The following is a 24135-nucleotide window of genomic DNA, read 5'->3' as shown; positions in this document are numbered from 1 at the left end:
AAGGCAGCACCAGTGTAAAGCTACTCAGAGTTGTGTAACCAACAGCTTCTCCCTAACTGTGCCTTGACTTCTGCCCAGGTTTTTCTAATTGATCTGTACCTAAACTCTCACTTTAGATCCTGTAGGGTTGTCTTCAAGCAGATCCCACTGGAAAGAGGGTTTTCCTCCTGGAAGAAATGTCCAGCAATGAGTTCACAGAGAGAACACCCTTTGAAGGAATGTCAGGATGGAATTGCACCCAAGCAACAGAGTTCATTTTGGCAGGATTCACCGAGGACCCAGTGACTCAGGTTGCCCAATTCCTGCTGTTCCTGCTCATTTACCTTGTCACCATCCTGGGAAACCTGGGGATGATTACCTTGATCAGAGTCAGTCCCATGCTCCACTCCCCCATGTATTATTTCCTGGGCAACCTGGCTTTTGTGAACCTCTGCACTTCCACTGTGTTCACCCCCAGGATGTTGGTTGGCTTTTTGGTGGAGAAGGGAGTCACTTATGCTGAGTGCATGGCTCAGGTGTCCAGTTTTGCCTTTTTAGTGATCAGTGAGTGCTCTCTGCTGGCCACGATGGCCTATGATCGATACATGGCCATTTGCCACCCCCTGCTCTACCCCCTTGTCATGTCCCCAGAGCGCTGCTTCCGCCTGGTGACCGGGTGCTACCTCCTGGGGCTGACCAATGGTGTGGTACAAACCATTGGCATGTCCAGCTTGTTCTTCTGTGGCTCCAGTGCCATCCATCTGTTCTTCTGTGACATTTCTGTGCTGATCTCACTCTCCACCTCTGACAACATCCTCAGCCTCATCATCTTGAGGACTTTAGCATCTTTGCTCGGTGTTCCCAGCCTCCTGGTGGTCCTGGTGTCCTATGTGGCCATCATCTCCACCATCCTGAGCATTAGATCAGCCCAGGGCAAGCACAAAGCCTTCTCCACCTGTGCCTCCCACCTCATCACCGTCACCACCTTCTATGGGGCATTGATTTTCATGTACTTAATCCCCAAGTCACACACCTCCAGAACAGGAGATAAATGGGCTGCTGTGCTCTATACCATGGTGACCCCCATGCTGAACCCCTGGATCTACAGCCTGAGGAACCAGGAGGTGAAGGAGGCTTTGAGAAGACTCAGGGACACAAAATAAGCTTGGATGTTGTAACATAATGACTAAATAAAATGGAGATGCTGGTGATATCCTGGGAGTTTTGTTAAATATCTCAGAGGGACATATTCAGTGTCTTTTGCACTTTGACTTAGATGGTGTGCTGGTTGATTCAATATCAGCTGAGAGGAACCTTTTCACTCCAATTTGGGTGTTTGGATGAGGTTTGGAGCAGCCTGGTCTAGTGGAAGATATCCCTCCTCTTGGCAGGGCAGCAGAACTGGATGAGCCTTAAGGTCCCTTCCAACCCAAACCATTCCCAGATTCTGTGAAAGATTTGGTGTTAATGTTTTGGTGCACAAACATTGCATATGTGAAAAAAAGCAAAAATCCCCCAATTAGTGTGCTTTCTCACCCTGTGCCAGGTCCATGCTGAAATCCAGAGTGATGGGGCTCTCCTAGAGAGATGGAATAACTAGGGATGGAGGAGAAGCTCCTCAGTTAGGTTAAATCAAACCAGGATCAATGTAGTTTGCTGATTTATTAATGACACACAATTCACAGGCACTCAGGATCAGCCAGCTGAATCCTTTGTCCCCAAAGCCTATTGGTAATTCCCTGGTTAATATTTAATCTAGCTGCCTGGATAAATCCCCCTGAGCTGTTCATGCTCCTGTTCCTCTCTTTTTGGCTCTGCTGACCCCCATGGCAGTGACCCCAAATGTCCTCAACTCACGTCCCCAGATGTGGAGACAAAGTCCTCAAGTTGCACCAGGAGAGATTTAGGTTGGATAGAGGGAAAAATCCTCCATGGAAAAGGCTGTGCAGCCCTGGAACAGGCTGCCCAGGTCAGTGGTGGAATCCCCATCCCTGGAGGGATTTAAAAGCTGTGTGGATGTGACACCTGGTGACATGGATTAGTGGTGGCCTTGGCAGTGCTGGGGGAATGGTTGGACTTGGTGATCCTAGAGGATTTTCCAGCCTAATCAGTTCCCTGACTCTGTGATCAGGACCATGAACTGGGACCTCTGTGTGCAACTCCTGCTGTTCTCCCACCCTTCTGATCCTCTGTAACTGTCCTACTCATGGCATTGCTTAATTTAGATGCAGGGAAGATTGTACATCTTTTCTTTAAATAAAATTAATGATTATTTTAATGTTTTGTTTAAAATATCAAACCTCCGTCTGTCGCTGTTGAGCAGCTAGCAGAGTAATGAAGGCACCAGTTCTCAGTGGCAAAAAGAAATGACCTTTATTGTTTTGATTTCATCATGTATATAGAGTTCTCAAAAGTCAACCAGATTGGTTGGTCAGAAGCCTTCCCCTAGGCCTGATTGGCCAGGCCTGCACTGCCCAAGTTCTGGGACACTGTTCCAATAACATCCAAACTTTATCTTTATTTATAAAACACAAGAAGAATTCTCATGGGAAAAGCCTGTGCTAGCCACAGCCGTCAATATTAAGAAAACATTAAGACACTTAAACCATAAACCCCAGAGCAACTCTCCTCCTTCCAGGGCCTTACAACCATTGTTTGGTGATAAGATATTCAATATGTTTTAAAAATATTTGAAAAATATTTAAAATCTGATTAATATTTTGAGAAGACATTCAATGGCTTTGTGTCCCACTGGTCTTCCACTGACCATCACCTGACCTTTAAACAGGAACATGAGCCACAGTGACTGAAACCCCAAGTCTGTGGCCATGGTGACATTGCTCTGTGCCCTGTGGCTTCGTGCTGGAGCTGCTGCTCTCAAACCCAAAAGGTTTTGGCTCTTTGTGCAGGTGGGGATTGGTAAAATGGTGATAAAATGTGTCCATCTTCTGTGGTCAAGCATTTGACCATGAGAGGAAGGAGATGGAACATCCAGCATTGATATTTGCTCCTGATGCACCCACTTTCCTCATGGGTTATCCTGTGTCCCTGCCCAGGGCAAGGGCTTGGAATGAGATGAACTTTAAGGTCCCTTCCATCCCCAGCCATTCCAGGATTCTCTGGCCAGTGCAGATGACTGCAGCTGAGTCTCCTGCAGCCATTTTGAAGCATAATTCTTCATCTTCATCATCTTCATCTTCATCTTCATCATCTTCATATTCATCTTCATCATCTTCATCTGCTCCAATTACAACTACAGTGGGACCATTTCCTTCTTTTATGGGTAAAAAAAAAGAATTTTTTTCTCCTTGCTCTCATAAACATGATTGTGACTCTCTTTGATACCTGGTTCTGACTGCCTGGGTTTTCAGCTATCAGGATATCCCATCATGTAAAAATAAATTGCAGCAGACAAGTTCCTGATGTGTTTTGCCTTCTTCCCAATGGGCCATTGCAGCACTTCTTCAGATCCTGAGCTGTGTCCCAATCCTGGAATCTCCATTTCTTGCACCAGTTGTTTTTAATTCCCTTTTTAATACCAAGAGACAAATTATATATTTCAAGAGATTAATTTAAATATTTTAAGATTAGATATATTTTCAGGAAAAAATTAAATACAAGTTTTCTTTATATAGATAAAGAGATGTATATATAAAGATGCTTTTACATATAAATCTGCATATATATATAATTACATCTATACAAAGAAGTGGGACATAAAACCTCACGTTTCCATTGAACTTCCTGAAAGTAGTGGCGTTTATTTACCAGTGCAAGTCTCTTCCTTATGGAGCTGCTTCCAAAGTCATTAATTTCCAAGGGAAATTTCCCTAGTGCCACCACAGAGTGGGCAGTGACCAAACTCAAGGCCCAAGCATGCTCAGGGAGCTGAGAGCCATCATCTGGCATCTCCCATGGTTTCTGGTGGAATTTCCCACCACTGCTCTCTATCCTGTCATTTGGATCATATTTTGGTTTTATTATTAAATTGGTTTTGCTTAGTTTTGGGTAATTGTGTGGTTTCCCCTCTAAAATAAATCATGAGGCACAGAGGAAGGAAGGAAGGAAGAACAAATGGTGGGAACTACAGTGAAACTGAGCCCAGAAGCCAACAGGAGAGGCAGGAATGCTGACCAGCAGCAAATATGGGGTAGAAAAATTTACAGCATCCCTGAATTATTTTGGTGGGAAAAGCCTTCTAAGATCATGGAGTCCAGCTGCTAAGCCAGCAGTAACCCATGTCTGAGCTCAGCCTGTAGGTGGGAATTTCATCTCAGGGGTAAGAGCTGAGAGCCTCTTGCAGAGCCTAAAGGGGCTCCAGGAGAGCTGCAGAGGGACTCTGGGCAAGGGTCTGGAGTGACAGGATGAGGGGGAATAGCTTCACACTGTCAGAGCTTTTCAATTGGGTATGGGGAAGAAATTTTTCCCTATTGTGAGGCTGGGGAGGCCCAGGCACAGGTTGCCCAGAGAAGCTGTGGCTGTCCCTGGATCCCTGGAAGAGTTCCAGGCCAGGTTGGACAGGGCTTGGAGCAGCCTGGGATAGTGGGAAGCATCCCTGCCCTTGGAAGTGGGTTGGAATGGGATGAGCTTGAAGGTCCCTCAACACAGTCACAATCCCACCACACTGACCCTGCAGCTCTTTGTCTCCTGGATGTGGCAAACAAAGCAGCTGGAGAAGTTCACTTTGTCTTTAACAAGGAAGAAAGTTTCTCCATGGTTTCCCCTTGCTAATTAGTCTCTCGTGGCTCATTAAGAAGGATGACTGAAGTTGTTTAAAAGCCCTCTGAGAAGCTTCCTTGATGATTTGGAAACTTTCCTGGCAAAGCCCAGAAGATCTTGTTAAGCTTATGATTCCTTGAAGGGTGGTTGGTCTCCCAGGATCACTTCTTCCTCTGGGAATGGGAAGAGCATCACTTGTGGAAATAGCTGTGAGCACCTGGATGGTGGCACCTGGATGGTGGCACCTGGAGCTCAGGGCCCACTGGTGGGATCTGGAGCTCAGACCTGCTGGTGGGCTTTCTTAACTCTTCATTTCAACCTGACAATCTTAAACTGAAGGAGAGTGGACTTACATTGCCTGGTGGGGAGAAATTCCTCCCTGTGAAGGTGGTGAGGCACAGGTTTCCCAGAGAAGCTGTGGCTGCCCCATCCCTGGAAGTGTTGAACGCCATGCTGGACGGGGCTTGGAGCAACCTGGTCTAGTGGAAGGTGTTCCTGCCCATGGCAGGGGGTTGGAATGGGATGAGCTTTAAATTCCCTTCCCACCCAATTTTGATATCAAAAGTCTCTCTCTTGCCAAGCCCTTTCTCATTTAATTACATTTATTCCAACTCTTTTAATCCAGTCCAGATCCACCTTTCCCAGGTAGAAGCCCCCAGCCCTAAAACATCTCTTCTCATGCTGTTTGTTTCCAGAACTGATAGACACTGTTCACCATCCATCTACTTTTCAAAAGGAAGTTAATTCCCATGTGACTCCTCAGAACATGACATCTTCACAACACAGTAACAAAGGGAAAATATTCCAGTTTCCACCTTTCCCTGCCACAGCCAAGGCCTGTCCCTCTGTGCAGTCAGAACTCTTCCCACCCCACAAAGGTGTCAACAGGTGGGGGACAAGGTGGAGAAGAGGAGGAAGAGGTGGACATCTCTGCTGAGCTTATCCAGACCACCCAAATGGTGAAAGGAAGTTCCAAGGTTGCACTCAGTTTGCCCTTAAACCCACAAATAGCCTTTGGAATTCATTAGGATGGGCATGAATTGGGAGTTTTTTCCAGGCCAGGAAAGGATGAAGGATTGCTGGTCTCTCCCCAGTGCTATGGCCATTCCTGTACCTTCTTTAATGAGCCATGATTTGGAGAACTGTTGGGTTTGCGTTTTTCAGGGCCTTTTCCACACCCAAACAGCTCTCAGCTATCCATAGATCAGGGGCTGAGGATTCTTTCACCTATGGAAACTAGACATGCACTTAAATTTGGGGTGAAATCCGTCTGTTAGGTTTTCAAGGTATGTTTTGGCACTTGAACACTTGCATTCCCCTTGATATTCCAAGGTGTATCTTGAGATCCTGAGTACCATCAGCTTTGATTCTTCTAAGCCAGAAAAAAATGCACTTTTTAAGCCTTTTATCTTGTTTTTTTGCCAATCAAATGTTAAAATACTCTTGCTCTTCCCAAATGCTCCCTTCCACCCCAGCAGCTCTGCTCTAATAAATAACTCACAGGTAACAACAAGGAATTTTATTGGAGTTTAGGGATAAGGACAATAATCTTGCAAGAAAAACACACATTCATCAGTGCAAAATAAGTTACAAATCAATAAAATTGTGATTTGTGCATCCTATGAGAAAGAGAAGAATAATTGGAGTAATACTCCAGAACCATTCTGAGTAATTTCTTCTGACAGCCTCGTGGCCGGAAAGGGAATTCAATTCAAGTTTAAGGCTCCCACTCTTGCTTCCTTCCAAGGAAGATGTAACTGTAGGGTCTATTTCTCCAGGATAAATATTGTAATTGAGTTTTGTGAGGAACTGTGGAAGAGCATATATAAAATTGTGAGGATCAGGGACATATCCAATTATTTTAATGGATCATTTCTTACTTTAGATGAATGGTTTGCTTCCACAAAGGCACAGAGTGGCAGGACAGTGGGGAAAGGCTTTAAGCTGAGAGTAGGGTTAGATGGGATACTGGGAAGAAATTCTTCCCTAAGGGAATGGTGAGGCACTGGCACAGGTTGTCCAGAGAAGCTGTGGCTGCCCCTGGATCCCTGGAAGAGCTCCAGGCCAGGTTGGATGGGGTTTGGATCAACCTGGCCTAGTGGAAGGTGTCCCTGCCCATGGTGTGCTGGACCAGATGATCTTTTAGATCCCTTCCAACCCAAAGCATTCCAGGATTCCCTGATTCCCTGAGCTGCACTTCTTTGATGCCAGCAGCAGTTTACCATCCTCCTCCTGCACTTCCCCAGTGCTGCCTTCACCTCCCTGTTCCTCAGGCTGTAGATGAAAGGGTTGAGCATGGGGCTGAGCACGGTGTAGAAGACAGAGGCCACCTTACCCTGGCTGCCATGCCGGGACGCCGGCTGCAGGTACACGAGGAGCAGCGTCCCGTAGAACACCAACACAGACACCAGGTGGGAGGTGCAGGTGCGGAAGGCTCTGGCCCTGCTGGGCACCGAGCACATCCCCAGGATGGTGTGGAGGATGCGGCCATAGGAGAGCAGGATGACCACACCGGTGCCCAGCCCATTGGCCATGACCAGGGCAAAGATGGTGACCTCACTGCCATGGGTGTCAGAGCAGGCCAGCCTCAGCACAGGGCCGGCATCACAGAAGAAGTGGTCGACCCGGCGGGGCCCGCAGAAGGAGCCCCCAAAGGTGCAGCTGGTGTAGATGAGGGCGCTGAGGGAGGCCACGAGGTAGGACCAGGCCACCAGCTGCCAGCAGGCGCGGGGGGACGCGGCCATGGCGTAAAGCAAGGGGTGGCAGATGGCCACGAGCCGGTCGTAGGCCATGGCAGCCAGGAGGTGACACTCGGCTGTGGCAAAGAGAGCAAAGAGGTGGAATTGTGTCACACAGCCCGCCCAGGAAATGGTTTTATTCCCAAACAAGAGGCCCATGAGCATTTTGGGGGAGATGACGGTGGAATAGCAGACGTCAGCCAGGGACAAATGAGTGAGGAAGAAGTACATGGGGGAGTGGAGGCTGCGAGAGACCCAAACCAAGAGCATCAGCCCGATGTTCCCCACCAAAGTGATGATGTAAATCAGCAGAAAGAGCCCAAAAAGAGGGGCCTGAGCCCAGGGAGTGTCTGTAATTCCCAGGAGGATGAATGTGAGCTGCGTATGGTTTCCTCCCATGGCCACGTGTTACCTGCTGAGACAAAGAGAACAAATGCATCAAAATGGTAAACCTCAGAGTTTCTCTTTTGGGCCATATTTAACTGCAATCAGTCACTGTTTTAATTGCCACATATTGGTATATTCCATATATTTTCCAAAAATAAATTCTAAACTTTTTTACTTACTAGTTGAGGTGCTTAGAAAAGAACATGTATCTTAAAGCAACACGAATGGCAAATTTGCTTATTTGTGCTCAGATGCATAAAAGTTTGGATTTATTCCATAAAAGAATCAGATATTTATTCCCTTTTGGTTTGAAAGAAATTTGTTTCAGAAGTTACCTTGGAGGAACCTCATCAGAGATCACATAAACCTGGAGCAGAAGAAAGTCCTAATCCAAGTGAAATCCCACATTACATCACATTAAGAACATTTTCCCTTGGCTTTTATTTATTAATGCAGTCTATCAAACTATTATATATCATTCATACTGGGTAAAATTCACATTGGTAAATTCATGTTTTATACCTTTCTGAGCTCCAGCAGGCTGAAACATCCAAAAACCATGGGAATGAAGATAAAACACTGAAATGGGAATGAATTTTAAAATAATCCAATTCCAAAGGCTGATTTAACAACTGTATTCTGCTGGCAATTCTTTATAACTAAATAAGACTCACCCTTAATACTTCCATAAATCCATTTATGTTGCTTCAGCTGCCTAAGAAAAATAAAAACCAATCTGCATAAGCCATTACTCCCATTTATTATAAAAACTCCTACTTTTGCAAGGCTGTTTTCTGACAGAGACCCAAAAAAAGGGGATGGGAGGACATGAAGAAGGAAGTCAACTTCTTTCTCTTGGATTTACAGCTCCTCCTGTGCTCTCGCTGTGACGATTGGAGCCAAGGGTTTATCCCAAATGCAGCAGAGAACATCCAGACTGATGTGGAGAGAGACGTGCTCCTTCCCTGACTCCAACAGCTGAGCCTGTGGGTGGCAGGGCTGTAAATATGTTCTCTCTGCTCTCCTGGGATAAAACCCTCGGTCCTCCTCATGGCAGAGCAGATAAACAAAGAAAAGAGCAAACAAAAAGGGATAACATGGAATTCTGAAACCCATTATGCTCCAGGGATCTCAAATCTCTCACATGCAGGAGCCACCAGGACACATGGCAGCAGCAATGACCCGCTGGTCAGAGAGTCACCAAGTGTCACACAAAGCATCTCTAGCCCCAGCTCTGGAGCTGCTGATGTCCCTCTGTGGACATCCAACAGCCCAGTTTTCCTTCAAGGATGAGATTATCCACCTTGAAGTGCCTGCAGCTCGGATGTCCTACCTGAGCAGGTGGCTCTGGACACTTGGAGGCAATGATTAATTGTCTCAGAGTGAACTAATCAGCATTAATCAACCCATCTGGGGGCTCCATCCACACCCTTGTCCCACAAACTCTATTGAAGCTCAGCCCGAGGAGTTTGTTCCCCTCAGGACTTATACTGGAGAAGTCCTGGTTGCCAGTTTCACAACATGTGCACATCCCTGCATTCCTTTTATCTGCACCATGCTTTGATCAGGGACCCAACTCAGACCCAGGACTGAGTTGGCTTCCAGATATTTCAGTGTCCTGGAGTTCAGAAAAGAGTATAAAACATGAATTTATTGTTCTGAACTTTATCCAGTGTGAGTGATATATAATATAAAGGTTTGATAAACTGGATAAACCTTGGACCTGCCTCGTCATCACCTGCTCACTTGGTGGCCTGGAGTATTGGCTGAGAGAACATCAGGAGACTTGGAATAAATCTGGTTGTTATTTATAAAGCAAGCTGGAAGGTGGAAAAATAAGGTTTTGGAGGAAGTTGGTGGTAATTTGGTGCAATACAGTCCTGGAGAGAGATAGGGTAGGTCTGATGTGGAGGAGAAATGGTCATGAAAGCAAAAATTGCCATTTTTCTGGGAACATGCACAAAGGGAGAGGAAGGATTTAATGATAAACAGTTCAAAGGTTTATATTTAATTACTTGATAATTATTTTGCTTTTTTTACAAGTTGTTTTGCCTTCTTGGTTGTTCTTTTCCAAGTATCAAAAGTTTCTTTTGGAAATAACTGGATTTCCTGGGTTCATTTATTATTTTGAGAAAAGAGGGGCTGTTTGAAGTTTTGCCTGGAAGAACTGGTAATATAGCAGGAACTAATGGGACTCAGGGGTGAAATGTTGGCACAGAAACTCACCAAATTCCAATGCTGATGTTAAAATATTGCTGTTCGCAGAGCTACACCCAACCAAAACATCAGTACCAGCTGGGTGATCTTTAATGCCCCTTCCAACCCAAACCATTCCAGGATTTTATGTGGCCCTGTGTGGTCTCCTTTGGACATGGAACATCCTCTTCCAGGCTGCCTGGAGTGTCTTGATCCCTCTAATTCCACCTAAGATATCAGAGGATGTGCTTCACATTACTGCTAACTGAGAGACAAATCCGATCTTTGGATCAAAACTGTGTTTTGTGGGCATCTGAGCTATTCCTGGGAATACCTGGAGCAGAATAAGAAGGTTTAATGGACTCTGGATTGTGTTCAGACAGGTAAATCAGCAGACCTGTGCAGGCCTGCTGGTGCCAAGGCAGGAGTAGCCTGGGATCCTTTTGGGTTCATTCATTACCTGGAGGCTTGGAGCAGCCCTCACCTCCTGTAATCCCAGCTGGCTGCTCCAGGGATCCATCCAGAGCTCATTAGGACAGCCTAAGCTGCTGGCAATGGACACCTGGAGCAAACTCACCCACTGACCCTGAAGTAAAGTTACATTCACTTGAAAAATTAAATAATATTTCTATTAAAGGTTATTTTGCTGTTGGAGAGGTTCTTCAAGAAACCTTCAATGATCCCAATGCTCCTCTGGTGAGGTAAGAATTGGATTTTTGTCTTTAATCCTGTAAAGATTTAATGGGTTTATTCTGATTTGACATGTTACCAGGGACAGGGAATTCTCTCTGCTCTTTTTTCATGGCAGAACTCTCATCCATACCTCATTTTCAGCTGGAAATGAGGTGGGATTCAAAGAGATTTAAGAGGGAAAAGAAACTTCAGTAACATGTGGATGTTAGTGCACACGTTTAACTCAAGAATATTTTGCATTTTATATCTAAAAGTATTGTATAATATACATTTAATGTTGGCTTTTAATATCTAGATATAATTTTGGATCAGAAAGAACATCTAGGAGATCTCTGGCCTTAGGAAGGCAAGTTATACATTTATATCCGTAGGTATTTATGGATATGGGGCTTGGAGCAACCTGGCCTAGTGGCAGCTGTCCATACCCAGGGCAGGGGATGGAACAGGATGATCCTTAAGGTCCCTCCCATCCCAAACTCTTCCAGGATTCCATGAAAGGTGTCAGGATTCCCTGTATAGAGGTTATGTGGGTTTAACAAATGAGACATTCTGGAATTCTGTGACGTCTGGGCTGGATCAGAGAGGCATCTCCCTTGAAAAGCCTTTTTAGGAAAGATGGAAACACAACATTCTAAATGGATTAATTTGCAGTTTTGATGCAGTTTGGAGATAATGATATATCACCCAAAAGCCAAGTCAAAGAATTAATCAATACATTGCTCCATATTTGAAACCAGGATACATTTCCAGGATCAATTGAACAAACCACCTTTGCCCTGTCCTTTTTCCACCCCCAATTTCTGCCTTTCAAAGCCTTCAAACAAAGCTCTAATTAGCTTTCCACTTTAGGCCCATGGTGGTTTGTTAAAAACACAGTCAGGAATATTATCAGTGGAGTTTGCATCTGGAGATTTGCACTAAGGCAGTGGGGAGAAGGGGCTGACAAATAACAAAGCATGGCAAGAAAAAAACCTGAACAACCTGAAATAAAACAATGGAGTGTGATATTTATTTTAAAGATCTTTATTTTAGGCAAGAAATAACTTGTGAAAGAAATTTCAGCTCCCTCATTTCTCCATATTTTGGATGGAAACTTGTTAGTGGTGTGGATGACAAATCAACCTGTTTTGTGGATGTCTTTTCCTTGTCCAAAGTTGCATTTCATCTCCTTCTGAATGTAATTAATTCTTGTTTTTACATGAACAACTTCTTTTTGCTCCTTCTGTGCACCATGGCTCTCTGTAGTCAATCCCAAGGGATGTAAAAGAGCCATGAAAGTCCTTTTGAGGTACAAAATGGAGCACTGGAAGAGGGAAAAGAACAAAGATATTGATCAGGATTTCCTGTACATCTCTACCATCTATTGGACATTGCTGGGAATATCATCTCCTTTTCATTTTAGATAAAAACTCATTTCTCCTGATTTTCCAGTAAGCCTTGGGAAGAGAAGTGCCTTGTTCTTGCTCAGGAAACTGAGAAATAGGCAAGGAATAAAACAACAGCATCATGTGGCTGATCCCACCTGGACATTTTATTTTCCAAGCATCAGCTCCTGAGCCTGTTGAAAATACTGGATGTTTGAAGTTCTCCTAACATGTGGAAATGATGCTTTGAACTGCACTTAATTTTTGTCTTAGGGTAATTTTCAATGGATGCTTCAGGTGCTCTGAATTCATCAGGTGGGGTTAGATGGGATAGTGGGAAGAAATCCTTCCCTGTGAGGGTGGAGAGGCCCTGGCAGAGATTTCCAGAGAAGCTGTGGCTTCCCCTGGATCCCTGGAAATGTCCAAGGCCAGGTTGGACAGGACTTGGAGCAACCTGGGATAGTGGAAGATGTTCCTGTCCATGGCAGGAGGATGGAATGGGATGATCCATAAGGTCCCTTCCAACCCAAACCATTCCCTAACATAGATATTGCCATCAACTTCCTTTGGGGATATTTTTAGCATGTATTAAACAATTAAGACCAACATTTTCAAGCTGTTATTTTTCAAATAACAGCTTCTGCCACTGTTAATTTAATAATCATCATATCTTGACTTGGCAGTGGAGGATCCTGGGACTCCTCAGGGCTTGGCTGCCCCTCGCTTGCTCTGACAGTTCCCTGGAGGGTAAGATGTTGTTCCCTGACTTGTTTTATCCCTGGCTCTGTGAATCCTCCACAGAGCAAAGCTCTGCAAACACTGGTGTTACATGGGAGAAGCCCTGGGGTATCTCTCCAGCTGCAGCTGGGAGCAGCTGGAAGTACAAACACCACTCCAACCAGACCTGGGAGCAAAGAGGAGCAAAGCACTGCCTTCAGGTAGGTTTAGATGGAATACTGGGAATGAATCCTTCTCAGTGAGGGTGGTGAGGCACTGGCACAGGCTGCTCAGAGAAGCTGTGGCTGCCCCATCCCTGGAAGTGTTTAGGGCCAGGTTGGATGGAATGACCTTGGTGAGTCCCAGGGCAGTTTGTCAGAAGCTCTTCTACTGCTTTGCCCAAAGATCTTACGGAATTTGAGTAGGAAAGTGGGTGCCACAATGGAGATCCTCACCCCACAAGGATGAATATTCCATTAGTTATTCCACAGCAACCACCAGCCTCTCAGCAGGGATAGAACATAGTCCATGAGTTTTAACCGAATTTATTTCCATTCCAGGTCTCTGATCAACCACACAAAATGAAGGTGGTTGGGTAAGGAAAAGTGAGACTGAATTTTAGTTAAGAAAGAAATTGAAGTCAATTCTCTGACTGCAGCAGTTGGATGCTTCCTCTGGGGGGAAATTCAGCCCCAAATACTTGGTTTTCCTGATTTTTAACACCTCTGGCTCTACCTCGTGGGTGATGAAAAGCAGCTCTAAATGCTTGTTAATAACTCCAGGAGACCACAGAACACCTGAAAGGACACATCAGGTTCTGGGGTGAAACTCAACCCTTCAGCCCAGGTTCATCCAACAATGAGGACTTCTAGGTTTGGATCCATTTGTCAGGAGCCAGCAGTGCCTACTCTTGCTTTACTCCCTGGTGTAACGCCAACAAGCCATGGTTATCCAGGAGAAGAATTCATGATTATTTATTCTGTCTGTTGTAGAATGGGATTTTAGGAGCTGCTGATCTCTCACTGGTGAGCAGCAAGATGGACCCTGAATTTATGTTTTACCTCCAAATTAAGCATCACATCTAAAGCAAAGTGAGGTAAGACAAATCCCAGCTCTTATTCCTACAGGGAAAAATATACTAAGGAAAAGCCCATTTTCCAATGCTTCCACCTAGAAAATCTCATCCTGAGACATGGGGAGCAGGTGTTTATTCTTCAAGTGCTCAGGCTGAATAGGGAATAATCAAAAGATGGGACATAATTCTGTTTTCCCAGCAATTATCAGGAAAATCATGGAATTTCATGTGTGAGCGGATTGAGAAGAACTAGGAGGAAGCCCTGCAATTTCTTAATGATTTATTCTGGTAGGGTATTTCCCTCCTTGATGCCTTAAATATCCACCTGGTTCCAAACATGTTGGCTGCATGGGCATAGTGGCGCCAGGAACTTGTGTTTGCTCTCTTTCAAGGAGAATTTACCTTTTATTGACCGAAGGTTTTGTAACTGCTTGACAAAAATTGACATTCTTAACATTATCGATGGATTTATGTGTATTAAACATTTCAATCTAAAGACATAAAGCAGCCAAACTGGATGTATAAAATGTTCAATATGGGTAGAGAAAATGAGACATTTGCATCTGAATTTATTCTCCTGGGCTTCACAGACCTGCAGGTGATTTTTTTGTCCTGTTCCTTGCCATCTATGTGGTCACTCTCATGGGAAATCTGGCAGTCATTGCCTTGATCCAGATCAATCGGTGCCTCCACACCCCCATGTACTTCTTCCTGAGCCACTTGTCCCTCCTGGACACCTGCTACTCCTCTACCATCATCCCCCAGACCCTGAGGGATTTTTTGGCAGAGAAGAAGGTGATTTCCTTTGCGAGTTGTGTCACCCAGCTCTTCTCCTTCACCACCTGGGCCAGCACCGAGTGCCACGTGCTGGCCGCCATGGCCTACAACCGCTATCTGCAGGCCCCTGCTCTACTCCATGCTCATGTCCCAGGGGATTAGTGCTGGGATGCTGGCTGGGGCCTCCCTGGCTGGAGTGATCAGCTCCACCTTCCACACGGTTTCCATATTCCATGCCCTGTTCTGCCACTCCCGCACCATTGACCACTTTTTCTGCGATGGGCTCATGCTGCTGGCCCTGTCCTGCTCCGACAGCCGTGCCAGCGAGGCCATGGTGGCTGCCGTGGTGGGGCTCAACGTGCTGAGCACCACAGCCTTCATCCTGGTGTCCTACTCGTCCGTCGTCAGTGTTGTCCTGTGGATCTGCTCAGCGGCCGGGCGGCACAAGGCCTTCTCCACCTGCACCTCCCACCTGGCCTGCGTCACTCTGTACTATGGCAGCGCCATCCTCACCTACCTGTGGCCCAACTCCAGCCACTCCTTGGAGCAGGACAAGGTCACCTCCCTGGTGTGTTCCATCACTGTCCCCATGCTGAACCTGTTTGTCTACAGCCTCAGGAATGCAGACTTGAGGAACACCATGAGGAAAGCAAAAAGCAGGATCCTCACTTCCTGGTCCATCCATGGCTCCCGGTTGGCTGAAAGGAGAGGACAACCCTGCTGTGGTGAGGGGTGTTAGATTTTGGACTCTCAGGAAGAGGGGCTGGAAATCAGACCCTCAGGAGTCCAGGGTCACAGTCTGGATTCATCTTCCAAGCCACTGGGGCCATGATTTCCCTGTAGCAGCACCACAGGGATGGCATGAGACATCTCCTGGCAGAAATCCATCCCAGAGTGCAGGACCAGAGGGGGAATGTGGCAGAGCAGAGCTGGAGTGGGAGACAAGGCACCATCCTCCATTCTCAAGGACTTTCCCTGTGCCAGAGCAAGAGTTGGGGGTACTCCACTCCTGTGAGGTCTTGTCCTCTCCTGATTTTTCCCCCTTTTTTAGGGGTGATGTCCATGTGGAAAGGTCTTTATGGAAGCACCGAGGTGCTGGCCAGGACACTTGGACTGAGATTGTGCCTTCTGTTGGGGGGAGGAAAAGGGAAGTGGGGAGTCTGGGGCATGATGGTGCCAATGTCTGTGGTGGGGGAGCAGGTGAGTGGAAGATGAGGGGGGTCAGGTGGGGTCCCCCCACAAAGGCAGGTTACTCCCCAAAAATGCCCGAAAATTCATGAGGGGCTTGTGTGTAAAATACTGAAAACTGTAAAGAATCTCCCTTTTATATACATTGAGAAATAATATCAATTTCTACATCAATTGATTTCAAAATAAAGCCCCGTATCTGCTGTGTTATTGACAGGATTTAAGACTATAAGGCATTCTGATTACAGATCAGAAGGAAGCAGGGCAGGTGTGGGGAGCCCGGGGAGCAGTGGGGCTGGCTGGGGGCACTGGGGGAGGCTGCTTCGGGCTCGGGGGTGACTGGGAATGGGGACAGCCCCAGCGGCCCGGGAGCTCAGGCACCGGAGCTGCCTCGGCACAGCGGGGCTGGGGACGTTGCTCTGGGACGGATTCTGTAGGGGACAAAACGAACGTTTTGGGGGTAAAATCGGAGTAAATCTGCAGGGGAGACAATGAGCATTCTGAGGCAAAAATGAGGCAATCACTAATGGAGGTAGAAAGGAAGATACCAGCCAGGAATCTAAACATGGATTATAAAAGCCATGTGTGAAATCAAAGCTGTTCCAGTAGCATTCCTTCCCATTGCTCCCCAGGTGTTTTCCTTATTTTCTGATTTTCAGAAAGTAACACAGTTTGGGATTACAGAGCTTTGGAGAGTTGTCAATTTTCCTTAACTGTGCAGAGATGTCAGGATCTGGAGGGCACTCCCGTTTCCCTGAAGGAAGATGCCCTGGGGAATGTACTGAAGTGGGATTTGGCTCCTGCAGAGCCTCCCAGGATGAGCTGTGGTGGGTTTGGATCCTGTGCCAGTCCTTGCATCATCCTCATTCCTCAGAGCTCCTGAGGTCACTCCCTGTACCTGGCCAGCTCTGTCAGATCCAATGATCCCTCCAGGTGTTTCATCTCCTGCTCCCGTTGAAAGTGCAGTTTTGTTTGGTGATTTAGATCACCCCCAAAGCAAATTGCATTCCCCCCAAAAATGTGCCACACCTTTTTTTATCCTTTATTTCTCAAATTTGTCCTTCTATTTATTTCTCTCCCTGCAACAATAATGGATGTCACAGAAATGACAATGGGAAAGGGGAATAAATGGAATGTGTCTGAAAATGCTGATTTTTGTCATTTGGGCATGAACTGGTCAGTGTTCAAAATGTTCAGGCCAGAGCAATATGAGCACAGGCACTGGGAGACCCAGGAACTGCTGAGTTCAGTCCAGGAACACCTTCCACTGGGCCAGCTTGCTCCAAGCCCCATCCAGCCTAATCTGGGACACTTCACTCTTATTATGTGTTTCATAAATATGAAATTATTATATTTGTCTTGATTTTCATTATGAAACTGTTCTGAGCTGGATTTTTGTCTCTGCTCTCTTCCCCATCACACTGGGGTGTGAGAGAGTGACTGCTGGTGACCAGCTGGGGTCCAGCCATGGCCCTGGGGCACCTCTGACAAGAGGAAAAGTGTGAGCAAAACCTCAGCACTGGGAATGAGGAGAGCACACTGAAGGCTGCTCAGGGAAATGGGAAGCAAGGTCCCCAGGGAAAATGTTTTTGCACCTGCTGGGGTCCAACAGTGCTGCTCACTTTTGAAATGTCACCTCCCAAGGGCATAGGAGCAGGCAATTCCCAAATGTCAGAAGACATCCAGGCCAGGCAGAAGGCTGGCTTGCCTGAGCAAACATCTTCTCTAGGAAAGAAGATGGAAAAGTAAGCTACGTGCCCAGTGGAATGCAGGTCAGGAGAAGAATACAGAGATGCTGATTGCAAGTGTAGGGAGCAATGTGATGCGGTGAAAGCTCACACTGAAAGCTGGAGATTAAGGTGGCTACAAATGTGTTGCACTATAAAAGAGTTATCTTAAATATATTAATGACCAAAACATTGTAGCAATAATATCAGCTCCTCCAGGGTGTGGAGGGTCACCTCACAAACAGGGACAGAGACACAGTACAGGTGTTTCATGCATTCTTTGCCTCTGTCTTCGACACTCACTCCACCCTTCCCAGAGAAAAACATGGATTAACCCATTGGACACTTCAGAGCCCAGAATAGTGCAAGCCCTGCTCAGCAACAACCAAAGCCTCCCCGTGCTATCCACCACATCCCATCCTGAATCCAAACCCAGCTCTGTGCCACTTACTGAGTAGAAAGGAGCCCTATCCCAGTCAAATCCAGACCAGTGCAAACACCCAAACAGCTCTTGGGGAAAATCCTAATTTATTTAACACCTCCTGCTCCTCAGATCTGACCTGCCACCACATACACATTCCTCATGTTTGGTGGCCGTCTTGGGGCAGCTTCCCGGAGATGGAGGAACCTCCTGGGTCTCTTGGGGCTCGTCTCTGCCACCAAGCAAGGAGTGTTCCCAGTTGGCACAGCTGGCACAGCGTCCTGGGAGCCATGGGGTGACAGCTGGGGGCTCCAGGATACTTGCTGCTGCACCACTTGCTCCTCCTGAGAATGCTTCACAGGATCAGGCTGCGCTGCCATTTCTCCTTCTGGGCTTTCCCAGGCCACGTCAGTGCTGAGGAATGCGCCGGGGTGGTTGATGTCCTTGGCTCCAAGGGAGCTGGCAGAGCTGTCCATGGAGTAACTGCTGTACTCAGACCAGCAGGTCTCACTGAGCCTCGGGGAGGGAGGGAGGGAGGCTTTGATGACTGAGGCTCTCTGAGGGAACGGAGACTCCTGGAAGGTGCTGATTTTCCAAGGGCTGAAGGTTTTCATAAACAGGGAAGCTTTCAGACAGAGGGAGGATCTCAGAGGCCTGGAAGCTGTCGGAGGGTGTGGAAGGTCTTGAAAGGTCGAGGCTCTCAGAAGGTTGGAGGCTCTCACAGACGGGGAGGCTCTCGGTGGGAAGAAGGCTCTCGGAATCAGGGAGGTTTTCAGAGGGAAGAAGGTTCTTGGAATCGGAGACACTCTCGAAGGGATGCAGGTTGTCGCAGACAGGGAAGTTCTCAGCGGGAAGAAGGTTCTCGGAGACGGGGAGGCTCTCAGGGGGAATAAGGTTCTCGATCACAGGGAGGTTCTCAGAAGGAAGAAGGTTCTTGATGACAGGGAGGTTCTCAGAGGGAACAAGGTTCTCGGAGATGGGGAGGCTCTCAGAGGAAGGCAGGCTGTAGGCAGGAGGGAGGCTCTCGGCAGGCTGGAAGCTTTCACAGAGAATGGAAGCTCTTGGAAGGTCAGTTCCTTCAGAGCAACACACATTCTCTGAGATAGGCAGCCTCTCAGAGGGAGAGAGCCCCTTGGAAGCAGGTAGGCTGCCAGATTGCTGGAAGCTGTCACAGAGAACGGAAGCTCTTGGAAGGTCAATTCCTTCAGAGCAACACATGTTCTCTGAGATAGGCAGCCTCTCAGGGGGAGAGAGCCCCTTGGAAGGAGGGAGGCTCTCAGATTGCTGGATGCTGTCACAGAGAACGGAAGCTCTTGGAAGGTCAATTCCTTCAGAGCAATGCTTGTTCTCTGAGACAGAGAGGCTCTCAGCAGGAGAAAACCCCTTGGAAGGAGGGAGGTTCTCAGAGGGCTGGAGCTTCTCGCATGGCTGGAGGCTGTCAGAGGCAGTGGAGGCTCCTGGCAGGATGGCAGATCTCTGACAGCCTGATGTTCTCTTGTGGGTGAAGGATCTCCGATGGCAGGAAATCCTTGAAAGGGTGGGAGCTCTCCCAGGGATGCAGATCCTAGGTGTGAGCAGCCTCTTGAAGTGACAGAGGCTCCTGGAGGAGCTGCACGAGGCACAGCAGGGCAGGTGGCCTCGCTTCACCAGCTTCTCCAGTTGTGCCCACAACACCTTCCACATCCCAGAATAAAGCGGCTCACATGTCCCATGGCATGCCCACAGCAACAGCATCATTTCCTGCAGCTGCTGGGCCACAGCCAGGCAGGGGCCACAGCTGCAGGGGCTGCCCAGGGGGCTGGTGGGAGCACGTGGCTGCTTGCCAGGGGTCGCCCGAGGCCTGGAGCACATGGGAGCCACACGGGCTCCTCGGCTTCTCCGTGAGCCTCTGGGCAGAACCCCAGCATGCTTACGATTCTTTATGATACTTCCATGCTGCCTCCGTGGCATCCAGTGGCCAACAGCCCACCAGATAGCCACAGCAGCCAGCAGCAGGAAAAGTGCAGACATGACGACACCGACAGCGCTCATGGCTCCAGAGCGTAGCATCGCGACTGCACTGGCAGCTGCGCCTGCTGGCCCCTCTTATATAGCTGAGGCACGGCTTTGTGACCTCACAGTGCCGTGGGCCAGCAGAGCCCTGTGACATCCCAGCCCTGCCTGACGCCGGCGCTCAGCCCCTTTGTGCCGTCACAGCCCTGCCTCCCTCAGGGATCTGTGAATGTGGCTCATCCCTGAAGATGCCCATGGTCAGAAAAAGTGTGGAAGTCAAAACAGGAGCTCAGCCTGTTGCAGTGAAGCATTTCCTGGAGCAAGAGGCACATCAGAAAGGATTCTTGGTGCCACCAGTGTTCTCCCCATGGCTCCCTGGACAATGCAGAAGTGACGATAGGAAACACCCACTACTCTGTGCCTGAGAAGATTCTCCAGAGACAAAGGGAGTTAAAGCTTCTTTATCTCTTGGGAGCTCTCCAGACATGGCTGTTGAGGGCTAGGAAGAGGTTTCTGTTAGCAGCTCAACAACTTCTGCAATGCCTCTGTTCTACAGAAATCAGGATTTCCCAAGGAGCTCTCCTGGTGCTCCCAGTGCTCTGGTTTTGACTGGGATAGGGTTCAAGTCTTCCCTATAGCTGGCACCTGCTGGGTTTGGATTCATGATGGGAATGCTGTGGATCACACAGGGGTGGTTTGGTTTCTGCTGAGCAGGGCTTGCCTGCCTCAAGGACTTTGCAGTGTCCCATGGGACAATACATGTTTGCCACTGGGAATGGAGGGATGCGTGTTGAAGACAGAGGCAAAGAATGCACTGAACACCTATAAGAATGCATTTAACACCTGTACAGTGTCTCTGTCCCTGTTTGTGAGATCACCGTCTAAACTCCGGAAGAAGCTGATGTTATTTCCACGCTCTCTTTTTACCATTAATATATTTGACAATTCTCTTTTTATTGTGCCCCACAAAAAGAATTAAATTCCTTTTGAAAAGTAAATAGATGGTGAACAGTGTCAATCCTTTCTGGAAACAGACAGCATGAGAAGAGATGTTTTAGGTCTGGGGGCTTCTACCTGGGAAAGGTGGATCTGGACTGGATTAAAAGAGTTGGAATAAATGTAATTAAATGACAAAGGGCTTGGCAAGAGAGAGACTTTTGATATCAAAGTTGGGTGGGAAGGGAATTTAAAGCTCATCCCATTCCAGCCCCCTGCCATGGGCAGGAACACCTTCCACTAGACCAGGTTGCTCCAAGCCCCGTCCAGCATGGCCTACAACACTTCCAGGGATGGGGAAGCCACAGCTTCTCTGGGAAACCTGTGCCTCACCACCTTCACAGGGAGGAATTTCTCCCCACCAGGCAATGTAAGTCCACTCTCCTTCAGTTTAAGATTGTCAGGTTGAAAGGAAGAATTAAGAAAGCCCACCTGCAGGTCTGAGCTCCAGATCCCACCAGTGGGCCCTGAGCTCCAGGTGCCACCATCCAGGTGCTCACACCTATTTCCACCACAAGTGATGCTGTTTCCATTCCCAGAGCAAGAAGTGATCCTGGGAGACCAACCACCCTTCAAGGAATCATCAGCTTAACAAGATCTTCTGGGCTTTGCCAAGAAAGTTTCCTAATCATCAACGAAGCTTCTCAGAGGGCTTTTAAACAACTTCAGTCATCCTTCTTAATGAGCCACGAGAGACTAATTAGCAAGGGGAAACCATGGAGAAACTTTCTTCCTTGTTAAAGACAAAGTGAACTTCTCCAGCTGCTTTGTTTGCCACATCCAGGAGACAAAGAGCTGCAGGGTCAGTGTGGTGGGATTGTGACTGTGTTGAGGGACCTTCAAGCTCATCCCATTCCAACCCACTTCCAAGGGCAGGGATGCTTCCCACTATCCCAGGCTGCTCCAAGCCCTGTCCAAGCTGGCCTGGAACTCTTCCAGGGATCCAGGGACAGCCACAGCTTCTCTGGGCAACCTGTGCCTGGGCCTCCCCAGCCTCACATGGAAACATTTCTTCCCCACACCCAATCTAAATGCTCTGAATTTCTTCCCCATACCCAATCTAAATGCTCTGAGAGTGTGAAGCTATTCCCCCTCATCCTGTCACTCCAGGCCCTTGCCCAGAGAGCTGCATTAAGGAAGAGACTTGCACTGGTAAATAAACGCCACTACTTTCAGGAAGTTCAATGGAAGCGTGAGGTTTTATGTACCACTTCTTTGTATATATGTAATTATATATATATGCAGATTTATATGTAGAAAGTCTTAATATATACATTTCTTTATCTGTATAAAGAAAACTTGTACTTAATTTTTTTTCTCAAAAATATATCTAATCTTAAAATATTTAAATTAATCTCCTGAAATATATAATTTGTCTCTTGGTATTAAAAAGGGAAATTGGTCTCTTGGTATTAAAAAGTCAGGTGATGGTCAAGTTAAGACCAGTTGGACACAAAGCCATTGAATGGCTTCTCAAAATATTAATCAGATATTAAATATTTTTCAAATATTTTTAAAAATTATTTAATATCTTATCACCAAACAATGGTTGTAAGGCCCTGGAAGAAGGACAGTTACTCTGGGGTTTATGGTTTAAGTGTCTTAATGTTTTCTTAATACTTATGGAGGTTTGATGTTTTAAATAAAACATTAAAATAATCTTTCATTGCCAGCAGTGAGGGAAGTAAGATGACAACTCAATATGAGTGATAAGCAAGCTCCGTTTATTTCACTGTATGCATGGCTTATATACTGTTACAAATGCTTATACTTACTACTCACTATTTCATTGGTTAAGCACAAAGGTTACAATCTGCATACCATTGCATTCCATCCTCACAATTTCGGGGTTCCTCCTAATTTTTCTTAATCTCAAGTTTTTCTACGGTACTTTTCCCACGGTGCTTTCCCAGAGCTCAAGGGCACTCTGTCCTTGGGCTCCTGCCCTGTCAGCATTTATCTTACTGCTGCATCCTGTATGGCTTCCTTCAGCTAGCACTGGCTTTGCTCACACAAGCCCTCTAAGAATCCGTGACCGTGGTCTTGAAGCCATCCTTCAACATTTCATTTTATTGAAAGAAAAGATGTACAATCTTCCCTGCACCTAAATTAAGCAATGCCATGAGTAGGACAGTTACAGAGGATCAGAAGGGTGGGAGAACAGCAGGAGTTACACACAGAGGTCCCAGTTCATGGTCCTGATCACAGAGTCAGGGAATTGGTTAGGCTGGAAAAGTCCTCTAGGATCACCAAGTCCAACCATTCCCCCAGCACTGCCAAGGCCACCACTAATCCATGTCACCACGTGCCACATCCACACAGCTTTTAAATCCCTCCAGGGATGGGGATTCCACCACTGCCCTGGGCAGCCTGTTCCAGGGCTGGACAGCCTTTTCCATGGAGGATTTTTCCCTCTATCCAACCTAAACCTCTCCTGGTGTAACTTGAGGACTTTGTCTCCACATGTGGGGACGTGAGTTGAGGACCTTTGGGGTCACTGCCATGGGGGTCAGCAGAGCCAAAAAGAGAGGAACAGGAGCATGAACAGCTCAGGGGGATTTATCCAGGCAGCTAGATTAAATATTAACTAGGGAATTACCAATAGGCTTTGGGGACAAAGGATTCAGCTGGCTGATCCTGAGTGCCTGTGAAATGTGTGTCATTAATGAATCAGCAAACTACATTGATCCTGGCTTGATTTAACCTAACTGAGGAGCTTCTCCTCCATCCCTCGTTATTCCATCTCTCTAGGAGAGCCCCATCACTCTGGATTTCAGCATGGACATGGCACAGGGTGAGAAAATACACTAATTGGGGGATTTTTTCTTTTTTTCACATATGCAATACTTGTGCACCAAAACATTAACACCAAACCTTTCACAGAATCTGGGATGGTTTGGGTTGGAAGGGACCTTAAGGCTCATCCAGTTCTGCTGCCCTGCCAAGAGGAGGGACATCTTCCACTAGACCAGGCTGCTCCAAACCTCATCCAAACACCAAAATAGGAGTGAAAAGGTTCCTCTCAGCTGATATTGAATCAACCAGCACACCATCTAAGTCAAAGTGCAAAAGACACCGAAAATGTCCCTCTGAGATATTTAACAAAACTCCCAGGATATCACCAGCATCTCCATTTTATTTAGTCATTATGTCACAACATCCAAGC

General features: G+C 47.0%; 2 protein-coding genes and 1 pseudogene across 2 annotated transcripts; 2 read left to right on the top strand and 1 right to left on the bottom strand.

Moving 5' to 3' along the window:
- The first annotated feature begins 218 nt into the window (after positions 1-218).
- On the top strand, positions 219-1142 carry LOC146436758 (olfactory receptor 8U9-like). The gene has a single exon (XM_085063887.1). It carries the CDS (start codon positions 219-221, stop codon positions 1140-1142), a length of 924 nt encoding a protein of 307 aa, XP_084920013.1.
- Positions 1143-4859: 3717 nt separating this feature from the next.
- Positions 4860-7835, bottom strand: LOC146436757 (olfactory receptor 5AP2-like). Its single transcript, XM_085063815.1, has 2 exons — positions 6921-7835; positions 4860-4871 (listed from the first exon to the last, which is right to left on the bottom strand). The coding sequence occupies exons 1-2, from the start codon at positions 7833-7835 to the stop codon at positions 4860-4862; spliced, it is 927 nt and encodes a 308-aa protein (XP_084919941.1).
- A 6568-nt stretch (positions 7836-14403) lies between these two features.
- Positions 14404-16270, top strand: LOC146436756 (olfactory receptor 5F1-like; annotated as a pseudogene).
- The last annotated feature ends 7865 nt before the right edge of the window (positions 16271-24135 follow it).

The sequence above is a fragment of the Lichenostomus cassidix genome, chromosome 5 (assembly GCF_008360975.1).
Source record: "Lichenostomus cassidix isolate B80296 chromosome 5, HeHo_3.0, whole genome shotgun sequence".
Taxonomy (NCBI): Eukaryota; Metazoa; Chordata; class Aves; order Passeriformes; family Meliphagidae; genus Lichenostomus; species Lichenostomus cassidix.
This window is presented reverse-complemented; position numbering and strand designations above follow the sequence as displayed.